Source organism: Pristiophorus japonicus, chromosome 3, assembly GCF_044704955.1.
Source record: "Pristiophorus japonicus isolate sPriJap1 chromosome 3, sPriJap1.hap1, whole genome shotgun sequence".
NCBI classification, from domain to species: domain Eukaryota; kingdom Metazoa; phylum Chordata; class Chondrichthyes; family Pristiophoridae; genus Pristiophorus; species Pristiophorus japonicus.
The window spans coordinates 140116823-140129259 of record NC_091979.1 but is presented as its reverse complement, the minus strand read 5'-3'; the positions used below and the strand labels follow the sequence as shown (position 1 = coordinate 140129259).

Below are 12437 nucleotides of genomic sequence, written 5' to 3'. Positions count from 1 at the left end.
ATAAAAACCTGTTCTTAACTCTCCTCATTGGAGCTGTACCGATTGCTCAGTCTAACAAATTTCTTCAGTCCTTGTACTTTCTCTGTCCTGCCCTCCTCTTCTCCTCCCATGGACACATACCCACTCGAAGAAACTGCTCCGAAAAGAGAAGCACTTACAAATATATCTAATATGTGATGTACATAGGATTACAGTAACATTTTAACACACTGTGCTGCTGCAAACACTTATCTGTGTTAGACTATGAAAGATGTACACTGTTTACTATTCTTAATTTCCAATCATGATTGAGTTGAGAGTCTGAAATCATATCTACATTACTGATTTTTGAAATTTGATGCTAAATGTGTGGTTACAAAGTGGGATGGAAAGGACTGCTGCAAAATATTTTTCTGAAAGGGAGATGAATGGAATGATGATCTAATTCAGGGATTACATGGTTGCATTTGTTACAGAGGAAGTAATTCACTTGACTGAACAGGTTGTGTTTCCCATGCCAGACAATTTCATTGAATGTTTCTCAACAACGGTAATTTTTGCTGCAATTTGGAAAACGTCTGTGACTTTTTTTTTAGTTATAAGTGTCAGCTTGGCTCAGTTAGTAGCATTTCTGCCTCCGTTGAATCAGTTGACTGTGGATTCAAATCCTACTCCAGGACTTGAGCATATAACCTAGACTGACACTCCACTGTTAGATGTGGGACCTTTCAGATGAGGTGCTAAATTGAGGCCCAGCCTGCCTGTTTTTGTGGTGTTCAGGAAGATAATAACTGCAAAGCAAAACCACCAAATCATCTTAATTCAGGTATTCATCTAGTGGCTCTTTGTGGGATCTTGCTGTGTGCAAATTGACTACTACATTTGTCTCCATAACAACAGAAACTGCGCTCTATAAGTAAATCCTTACCATATTTCTGAGAGATGTGAAAAGGTGCTAAATAAATGCGGGACATTTGTTCTAGAGCATTATTAATTTATCTTTTGATACTGGCTGACTGTTTTTGACTTTTGTTACCAGTTGCAGTCAACGCTAATATTTTGTCATTGAGATTACAACAGCCTCGGAGAAACCTACAGTTCAGCTATACTGTAGAGTTCCAAGGATGTAAAGTAGTTGCAGCTTTGTATTGAAGCAAACTGTGAACTATAACTTGGGAACAAAGCTAACCAGATGGAATTTTAGCAAGAAGTGTGAAAACATCTTGAGAACCACTTTGGCTTCATAGGAGCTGTAGCATAACAGCACTCTCCAAAGCAAAGTTAAAACTTTATTTTCAATGTGAGGAAGTACTCTAATGATCTGTTGCCTTTTTGATAACATTCATTTAATTTACATTTAGATGCCAGTGAGCTTTGCCTGACCAGAAAATGATGTCGCGTATTTGGGCACTGCCAGCACTACATTACTCTTAAGTCTGAAATTGGCACTGAATTATAACAGTGCATTTAATGAACATCAATGGCAGGGATGACGTTAACAGAATTAGCAAAAACCACTGATTTCTTAAAAATATAATAATTCCAATAAAATCCTCTAGTTAGAGTCATCATGCTTCCAATCAAACGCAACCTGATTTTAACCCACCCCACGTGGTGGCAATGATGCAGGCTGAGTGTTAGGTGGGACCTAATTAAAAGGTGAAAGTTGCAGAGAGGCCAGGAGAGGTCAATGTAAGTATTTAAATTGATCTTTTCTTGTCATTCTTTGTGGGCCAGGAGAAGCAGGAGTGTTTTCCTGGATTCCACAAGGAGTTCTTGGGCCTCCCCAGCGCCAGCTTTTCCTCTCCCTCCCAGCGCCAGCATTAGCTGTGGAAACAACTCCGAGCAGTAACTTCATGCTGGGAACTGTTCCCTTGGGGCCCGGAGTCCTCGGGCTCCCATCCCAATTTCTGCTCCACCCACCAGCCTTGACGTCACTCCTGCGGGAGACAGTGCTGCATTATTTAAATGAGGTAAGATAGCGCAGGCTCAGGTTGAAGTCTCCACGGGATTTTCCTCTTGTTTCACACCCCCACCTGCCCCGAATGTGATCCATGTTAAAATTGTATATACAAATACTGATGTTTATGCCTTTTATACTGCTGCCAGTTTTGAATTAAATGTAAAGAATTGTACATGATGATGTTTGTTCTTGGTTAGTTCCTGAAGAGCTGTATTACAATGTACATGATCGTACCATCTATTCCTTAAATGTAATCAGCATGAGTTTAGATATTCCAGGAATTTTATCTCACTTGAAGCTCCTGCATTATATTGTTCATTTCCAGCTAAAAAAAAATAAGCCCCACACTAAAGCAATTTGAATATTTCCCACTAAAGCATACAGCCATTACAGGTAAAATGTGACATTTATTGGTAATATGTACTCAACTAGCGCAGGATAATTTAGTTTAGTATTCTGCTCTGACTAAAAATAGTCCAAATCCAGTGTATTTCCTTTTGTATATCAATTTTTTGAATTTTTTAGGATGTAGTGAAGGAAATGCCAGTGACAGTTGCTCTTCAGGTACTTGCCTAACCCAACAAAATAATCAGGAACACAACAAAGAAATTAGAAAGCGTATGGGGAGAGAAACCACAGAAGGGATCTCTAACAGTCCATGAATATCTTTTTCAATATCTTAAGTTATATTGGGCCCAAGTTTCGGGCCGCGCCTAGAACGGCGCAGCCCCGACCTGGACGCCCGTTTTTCACGCCACAAATTGCGCCTAAAAAAAACGTCCAGATTCTCCGGCTCCCTGGAGGTCGTTTGCCGCTCGGCGCGGCGCAGTAGGAGCTGTAGGGGGCGGAGCCAGGTCCCTGCGCTGAAAACAGTGCCGGGACCTCTGCACATGCGCGCTACAGTGGGCGCTCATGTGCAGTAGCTCCAGGTGCCCAAAACTGTGTGGGAGGGGCCCGAAGCACGCAGCCCCTAGCCCTGGCCGAATGGCCTGACTGGGGCTGCGTGCATAAGGCTGCCTCCCATGCCCAGCTCCTGCTTCCTCCGGACCCGACCCGACCCAACTTGACTCCCGCTCCCACCCCCCCCCCTCCGGACTGTCCCCCCCCCCCGACCCGACCTCCCCCCCCACCCCCCTTCCGTTCCCAACCGATCTCCGCCGCCCCCCCCCCCCCGACCGATCTCCCCCCCAACCGATCTCCGACCGACCGACCCGCGCTCCCGACCCCCCCGGACTCCGGACCTGACGCCACCTACCTGTCAATCCGGTAAGTCTAAGCTCGAGTCTTGGGAGCGGCCCGTTCAGCCTCCCTCTCCTTTCTCTCTCTCTCTCTCTCTCTCTCTCTCTCTCTCTCTCTCTCTCTCTCTCTCTCTCTCTCTCTCTCTCTCTCTCTCTCTTCCCCCCTTCTCTCCCATCTTCCCCTCCCTCCCTTCTCTTCCCCCCTCCCATCCTCCCTCCCTTCCCCTCCCTCCCTTCTCTCCCCCCTCCCTTCCCTCCTCCTACCTCTCCTCCCCTCCCTCCTTTCTCACCCCCCCCTCCCCTCCCTCCCTTCTCACCTCCCCTCCCCTCCCTCCCTTGTCACCCCCCTCCCCTCTCTCCCTTGTCACCCCCCTCCCCCCACCCCCTCTCCCCCACTACACCCCCTCTCCCCCACTACACCCCCTCTCCCCCACTCCTCATCCCCCACCCCTTCACCCCCCGTCCCCCTCCCCATCCTCCTCCTCCCCTCCACCCCTCGCTGTCAGAAACCAGAAACACAGACACTGACAGACAGAGAGTGAGAGACATACACAGACAGACAGACAGAGAGATAGAGACACTGACAGACACACACTGGGGGGTGGGGGGTGTGGGGGGTGGGGGGTGGGGGGGGGGGTGCATCCCAGCACGCTGTTGGAGGGCTCCCAGTGCTGCAGTCGGTAAGTAGAAAATGTTTTATTTATTGATTTTAAAAACATTATTTCTTATTAATTTTTTTTGATTGATTTATTGATTGATTTATTGATGTTTTTATCATTTATTATTGATGATGGCTCTTTATTTGTAAAACTGAAGTGTTTAATGTTTGTAAACTTCCCTTTAAACCCCCCTCCCCCCATTCCCTATGCCTGATTTGTAACCTACGCCTGATTTTCTAAAGTGTAGACAAGGTTTTTTCGAGTGTACAAAAATCTTCACTTACTCCATTCTAAGTTAGTTTGGAGTAAGTTTTCACTGCCGAAACTTTGAAAACAGGCGTAAGTGGCCGGATATGCCCTCTTTTGAAAAAAAAATGTTGTTCCAAAGTGAAACTGTTCTAACTGACTAGAACTGGAGCAAACTAAATGCCGAGAATTTGAATTTCTAAGATACTCCGTTCTACACCAGTTGCTCCAAAAAATCAGGAGCAACTGAGGCCGAAACTTGGGCCCATTATGTTGAATTGTTTAATTATTTATCTCCTTATTATGTTACATAAATGTTCTTTTTATTTATGTGTGCGCAAACAAAATGGTCACTCATTAAGCTTGGAACCAACTGAGTGTTTTTATTGGAAATTTTTTTTGTGGTAGTTACTGATTCTGAAGTGGTCGTTTTGAAAAAAGAATCTGTGTGATTTATTTGCTGCTGTGGTGGCTGCTGGTTGGTGAATGGTAGCTTTCCTACTTGTGTGTAATGAATGTGGTTTTTGATTCATTCACATTTAGGCTGCCCAATCTTCAACTGCTAGCAACAACCGACCAGTTGACTCTTTCTGCCCATTTTTGAGCAGGCAGCTGGCTGGCGGAATGTAAAACAGTCTGGGCCTCTCATTGCTGCTCCTGGTGGTCCAACTAGCTCCCTGCCTGGGAGATAAACTTACCCCTTTACACTCTAATTCTGCACTTATGTGAAGTGGACTGTCATCTCCCTACCTTGATGTTTTAATTTAAATGGTTCCCGACTAGAATAGTACACTGCTTTATTTGGTTCAATTGTACTGTGGTTTTTGTGTCAATATGCCATTTTTCACACTATAGTTAGCTGCCTTTTGTCTGCCCCCTTTTTTAAACAGAGGCGTTACATTAGCTGCTTTCCAATCTGCTTGTACCTCCCCAGAGTCCAGAGAATTTTGGTAGATTATAACGAATGCATCTGCTATAACTTCCGCCATCTCTTTTAATACCCTGGGATGCATTTCATCAGGACCAGGGGACTTGTCTACCTTGAGTCCCATTAGCCTGTCCTGCACTACCCCACTAGTGATAGTGATTGTCTCAAGGTCCTCCCTTCCCACATTCCTATGACCAGCAATTTTTGGCATGGTTTTTGTGTCTTCCACTGTGAAGATCGAAGCAAAATAATTGTTTAAAGTCTAAGCCATTTCCACATTTCCCATTATTAAATCCCTCTTCTCATCTTCTAAGGGACCAACATTTACTTTATTCACTCTTTTCCGTTTTATATATCAGTAAAAGCTTTTACTATCTGTTTTTATGTTTTGCGCAAGTTTACCTTCGTAATCTATCTTTCCTTTCTTTATTGCTTTCTTAGTCATTCTTTGCTGTCTTTTAAAATTTTCCCAATCTTCTAGTTTCCCACTAACCTTGGCCACCTTATACGCATTGGTCTTTGATTTGATACTCTCCTTTATTGCCTTGGTTATCCACGGCTGGTTATCCCTTCTCTTACCGCCCTTCTTTTTCACTGGAATATATTTTTGTTGCGCACTATGAAAGAGCTCCTTAAAAGTCCTCCAGTGTTCCTCAATTGTGCCACCGTTTAGTCTGTGTTTCCAGTCTACTTTAGCCAACTCTGCCCTCATCCCACTGTAGTCCCCTTTGTTTAAGCATAGTACGCTCGTTTCTGACACAACTTCCTCACCCTCAATCTGTATTACAAATTCAACCATACTGTGATCACTCATTCCGAGAGGATCTTTTACTAGGAGGTCGTTTATTTTTCCTGTCTCATTACACAGGACCAGATCTAAGATAGCTTGCTCCCTTGTAGGTTCTGTAACATACTGTCCCAAGGTTTATACACTGTTCACAGCAACGACTGAATGAGAAGCTTCAAAATAAGCGGCCAGGCATTAAGTGCATTCAACTGCAGCTTTGTATAGCTTTAATGAATCTTAAGGAATGAGCCTTGGCTCAGCAGCAGCGCCCCTGCCAGTGAGTCATAAGGTTATGGGTTCGAGCCCCATTCCAAGCAGTCACAAATTCAAATCCCACTATGGTAATTTGTGGGCTAGAAACAAAAAATAACCTGAAAAGCCACTGGATTGTCCTTCAAACCCAACTAGTTCACTGATGCCCTTCAGGGAAGGGAACTTGCCATCCTTACACAGTCTGGGCTATGTGTGACTGCAGTATCTCAGTAATTGGTTGGCTGTTTATGCCCTCTGGGCAACAAGCAATGAGGCAATAAATGCCACCTTGCCAGTGTTGCCTACATCCAAAAAAGTTTTTGGCCATCTTTTTCGTCACATGTTGCTGCAAGCAGGCACCAGGACCAAACCAGTATTTGAGCTAATCGGTGCCGTTAAATAGGGAAAATAGTCCGTTCCAATGTGTTGGTATTTTCAGTGGATATCTTTGGTCATCCAGATGATCTGCTTCTCTCTCCTTTTGTGGCAGTATCTGGATAACTACAGTGCCTTTGCCTTTTAAAAGATCAGCAAATAAGCAGCTTTACCATCATGGAGAATAAAGCATTTTGGTGAAAAAACTATTTATTTGGCATTCTAAACTCTGGTTAAATGTTAATTGGCATTTGGACCAATTGAAGGGCGAAAGAAAACATTAGCTGTTCTAGCACAGACGAAGGACATGATTCTCTTGCAATTTGACAAGTAAGAAAACCACCACATATTAAACATTACGTCCTTACAGGGCTTTTCTTTGGGGTGAACAGCTGTCAAGGCAATGCTGACTTCAGTCTCCTCAACACAGCAGATATGAGTACAGATGTTTACTCTGTGAAATCAGTAACACACAGACATACTGGAAGACATAGGAGATTTGGCTCATTTAGTGGGAAAGTTGAGCAGCATGCTCTGCTGCCCGAGAGACAGTTTCCAGCCGGTAACTGAAAATGATGCTTTAGGTCGAAATTTGTATTAAATTCAGTAACTGCTGTTTTTACATCTTAAAGCACCATCCCAGAATCATTGTGGTAGCTCATGAAAAAATACTTTAAAATTCATTCTTCTTTTCCATACCTAGTTTTCTTCCACTGCTTTACATTCAGCAGATCGTGCTCTGGGTTGTTTCTGTAACAAGTTCACTCTTTATGTGGACAGAGCATTGGCATGACCCACAACTTCCACCAGGAGAACTAGCTCAATGCGATGCGGGGGAGCGGTAGGGGTGGGGGGGGGGCGCCAATCCACGCTACTCTCATCGGACATGAGTGCACCGCTGGATGTCAACACGGGCATGAATGCTGTTGCTGAGCCAAGAGTCACTCCTGAGGATACCTTAAAACGATACAAAATCTGTATAACTTTAGCTGCAGTTGAGTTCAGTTAATGCCTGGCCACTTATTTTGATGCTTCTCATTCAGTCGTTATTGTGAATAGTGTATAAACCTTGTGACATTGTTCACAGCAATGATTGAAGGAGTAATTGCAGGCTTGCAGTTGATTGAGGAGTAAGTGTAGTGAAACTGACATTATTGTAACTGACAATCAGAGTGAGTGGCCTCTGATATTGATCTCTAATACTAAGCTTGAAATCTTCTAAATTTAATGCATTAGAGAGAGTTTTCAGGAACCTCAATAGCACAGTGAGTAAATACACTATGCTATGCCACTGAACAATGCAGATCAGGAAAGTCCCAGGTTTGATCCCTAGTCTGTGCTGAGTTAACGGATCGCTAGTGGGCAGCACTGGGGTGATCCAGTGTAGAGTGGGAAAGTTAACCAAGCAATTTGCTCCTGATTACTAATAGTACTCCTGGATGTGAATGGTAATGGAAAGTTGTTGTCTGTGGAACTGTACCTAACCATGAGTCAGTGTCTTCAGAAGATGAAAGATGGAGGGAAAATATCGCTATGATATTTGTTAGAAAAAATAAATTTTTGGCAAACAGCCAAATGTATTAAAAATGCCAAAGGGTAGATGGAAAATCTTTAATTTTTGTGTGGGACAAATCCCAAAGCATGTAAATTCCTCAGCTAATTTTGAAAAGTCAGACCATATAATTGAGGGCTATGCTAATAAATGGTTTAACTTTCAATAATCTACCACTCCAGACTCATGTACCCTTGGTGTTACTCCACTTCTGGTCTGACACAATAGTTGCAAAGTGTGAAGCATAGCTGACCCGACCTGGGTGGACTTTGTATATATTTATTAAAATATTTGACTTATTCAAGTATCTTCACTTGCTGTATTTCTGTAATCTATAGTATCTGGGTTTCTTAACAATAAAAGATTTGTAATGTTAAAACATGTACATTCCAAGGAATCATACCTATATTGTACCTTTAACATTCAACGCTGCAAAGATCTGTAAAGTTAGCTTTGGCACTCAGACAATGGGAAAAATTAATCAAAAGCATTGCAGACATGATCACATTAGGAGGTGGCATGTACCAGCTTGAATTAGTTGGCAAGGTTGTTTATGCCTTTCATGAAGGCTTAGAGTCCACAAATTCTAGTTTGGTTTGACTCAGGATATCACAATATTGAGGAAATAGGTGTTGACTCGTTGACTATATTTTGTTTTTTAGGCCGAAATACAAATAATCAGAACCAATGACCAAATGAAGGCCAATTACTTACACAGAAAATAGAAATGGTTTAAACTTATCGATCCAGATGGTAATACCTTCTGAAATACTGGCTATGTTCTAATCGATTTCTGTGCCCTGGCTTCCCTTTGTGAGATGATAGCTATCATCCCCAGGCTACTGCTCAAGATCACGTCTTCCTTTGCCAATGATGTTGACATATTTGTCATGGCAACTGGAATATTTTACTGAAACACAGTGGTGCCAACAGTCTCATTGCCCAACACCTACTAAAGATATTTTAAGCAAGTTCATTACTTTTTTAAAAAGAGCTCATACAGAATTTGGCACAAACACATTGAACAGTAGCACATGGAGACATTTCAACCCCTCCTGATAACACCTGTGACATCTGCACAACCAACAACTTGAACATAGGGAATTTTACCTGAATATTTGAAATGTGAAATTCAGTCCCAGAAAGTGTACATGCTTAGTTCATTAAAATGAAAATAAATAAGTTCCTGATGTCACACTATATAATTGGAGGTTATGTTAATGAGTGAGGTTTGAATTATATTCTGCTTGACAGGAGAGATTGTTGCATGTATGTGCTCTGCTTCTCATCTGGTAATTTTTAATGTTTTGTGAGATTAGAAAACCATGGCAGTTTATAAAGTGTAAAAGAGGCCCAACCAACCCCCTCGGCACTTTTTAAACCTGTTTTCACTATATTCCACATGGTCAGGAGCCTAAGGAGCACAGAATAGTCTATCTAAACGGCTTTCATACTGCTTGGCTTTATTACAGTTTTGCATCAAATGGCAGTGTAATTACATCCATATTTATTGTCACAAATGGGCTTAAAGGGAAAGAGTTCAATTATATTTGACTTGTATATAAAAAAAAGTGAAACTTTCCTTGCAATACCACTGCAAGGTACACAAGAGAGCTATCCTACATTTCAAACACACGTAGCCCCAATTTTAACGCTGCCCTACTGGCAGAATGGGGCATACGGGTAATTAAAGTGATGGTCAGACCCTTCCCGCTGCATTGGCATTCACTGCCATTTTAATTTCTGAGTTTCAAGCAACATCAGGTCCGGTGACAGAGGCAGATGGGGGCGGGACGCCTCATTACATGTCGGGGGTCAGATGATGTAATTGAGACCCCGACGTGATTTTAACTGCTGAGCACGGCAGAGACACCGCATGCCGGACCCAGCAATGAAACCTGGCCGGACGCAAGATAAACTTCAGAAGAGGCCCAGGTAAGTTATATTTATAATATTTTTAAGGTCTCCTTGTTGGCCAAAAGGATCTGGAGTGCGCTATCTGGGCCATAAGAGGAATTCTTTGGCCTTCATTGGCTTGGGCTTCCCTGCCTTACCCCTAACCATGATCGCCTCTGGACCCCCCCTCTCCTCACTACTTACCTTATGCTGGCCACCATTCTCTTGGGTCCTCAGTGTCTTCCTGCTGTACAACAGCCTGCTCCCACCCACTGGCCACCTCCTCATTACCGCCGGATAGGGCGTGAGTCCTCGCTGGAGTATGATAATGAGGACCAGGAGTTAAAATGGCTCGGGCTAATGCCAGCGCCACGATGGGCACTTCCCATTCAGCCCAGCCCCCACACACCACAGAGTTAAAATGGGGACTAAAAGCACACATCCATGGGCTAATCTAACACAACTACAACCTTGCTAGCTGTGAAGCATACTCTGTTGAAAGACCTAACTAGACAGTTATTAGTTTAATCAGTGCTTGACTGTCTTAGTAACACATATTGGTAAGTCAGCTGCAGTGAATTTGCTATGTTTGCCAGCATGTCTGATCTGTCACAGTTCTCACTGGGATTTAAAATTGACTATGTTTGTTAACTATATGTTATCAATTGCAATGTCAGCCATGGCTCAGTGGGTAGCACTCTCACCTCTGAATTAGAAGGTTGTGGGTTCAAGTCCCATTCCTAGGACTTGAACACAAAATTCCAGGCTATCACTCCTGTCCAATGGAGTGCTGCACTGTTAAAGATGCTGTCTTTCAGATGAGATGTTAAACCGAGGTACTATCTGCTCTCAAGTGGACATAAAAGATCCCATGGCATTATTTTGAAGAAGAGCAGGGAGGTTATCCCTGGTGTCCTGACCAATATTTTTTATTCCTCAAGCAACATAACAAAAAACAGATTATCTGATCATTATCACATTGCTGTTTGTGGGAGCTTGCTGTGCACAAATTGATAGTCATGTGTCCTACATTACAACAGTGACTACAATTCAAAAGAACTCCATTGGCTGTAAAGCACTTTGAGACATCAGGTGGTCGTGAAAGACACATTCTAAATCCAAGTCTTTCTTTCTTTCTTTCTTTCTTTCTTTCTTTCTTTCTTTCTTTCTTTCTTTTTTTCTTTTCTTTTCTTTTCTTTTCTTTTCTTTTCTTTTCTTTTCTTTTCTTTTCTTTTCTTTCTTTCACAATACTGAAAGAATATTAATTCATCTTTGTATGCCTCTAAATATTTTGATACCAGCGTGGTTATAACAAGACTGAGAACATGTACTCATTTTCAATTCTTTTTTCTTCATTTGTTCTTAGGGTGAAGCTGGACCAACAGGTGTTCGTGGGCCTGAAGGACCCCAGGGACAACGGGGTGGACCAGGCCGTCAGGGAACAACTGGACCTATGGGCAACACCGTAAGTCCTGAAAAACATATTAACATTAAAGAACTTGATTTACTATGAACATTCTACCGTATAAATGCTTAATCTACCTTTTCTTTATTTGTAGGGGCCACCTGGTATAGATGGAGGTTATGGTGCTAAAGGCCCATTGGTATGTTTTCTTATAAATTATTCTAATTTGCCACTTATGAACCTAGGTTATGAAGCTCAACTTCATCCATGAAAAATTGAAGAAGCTGATTAATAATTAAATTAAGTAAAAATATGTGAGCCTTACCATGTTTTTTTAAACAATTTCTTTCCTCTATTTTAATTATTTTTCTGTCACTTAATGTCATCTATTTTTAGTTCTATGTTTCCCTTCTCGGAGCAGGCTCGCGGGGTTAAATGCCTATTCCTGCTCCTATTCTTATGTTCTTTTGTAGAATGGCTGCCACGTTTGCTTACAAAACAATCACTGCATTCCAAATGTAATTAATTGTATGAATCCCATAGAGACATTTAAATAACTTGTAAGGCACTATTTAAACACTTTCCTACCTGTTTGTAAATTCTTTGTAGTTAATGATAAATAGATCTGGTAGAGGCCCACGTTTCCAACATGAAGAATTTTGCTTTTCTCAGTCTCTTCCCTCTGCCCCTTTCTTCCGATGCACTTTGATCAGTGATCTGATCGGAATATTTCAGTACAAACAATTCTGTTTAAGGGAGTGTAGGAGATCCTTTTATTTTATTCAACAGAATAAATTCTAAATTCCCCATTGAGATAATTCCGCCCATGTTAAACTAAACATTCACATGCAAATTGTGACCTAGTTGTGTGCACCACACGGATAGCGCTCTGGAATTATTTTGTTTCAAACCTGATGTGAATAATGCCCATAGAGTCCTTTAAGACAAACTTTTGAAACAATCCAGGAATTGAGCCATCTGAAATCTGGATGGTTGATTCCAAAATATGTTTATGATTATGAAACAGGCAGACAGAAATCTAGAGAACTGGATGCAGAACTTCTTCCTTCCCTCCGTACCACTAAACTGCTGGGGACTTCAAATATAAATGTCTCCTTCCCCCTGCAGCACTCTTGTAATCATATTCAGACAGTGAA

At 42.2% G+C, this 12437-nt stretch overlaps 1 protein-coding gene across 4 annotated transcripts in view; it reads left to right on the top strand.

Moving 5' to 3' along the window:
* LOC139259907 (collagen alpha-2(V) chain-like) overlaps window positions 1-12437 on the top strand; it is a 516763-nt gene that overhangs the window by 394051 nt on the left and 110275 nt on the right. For all 4 annotated transcript variants that reach the window (XM_070875841.1, XM_070875843.1, XM_070875842.1 and 1 more), the window contains 2 exons: window positions 11242-11340; window positions 11435-11479. In XM_070875841.1, the coding sequence (XP_070731942.1) occupies window positions 11242-11340; window positions 11435-11479 (144 nt within the window). The remainder of the gene's footprint in view (window positions 1-11241; window positions 11341-11434; window positions 11480-12437) is intronic.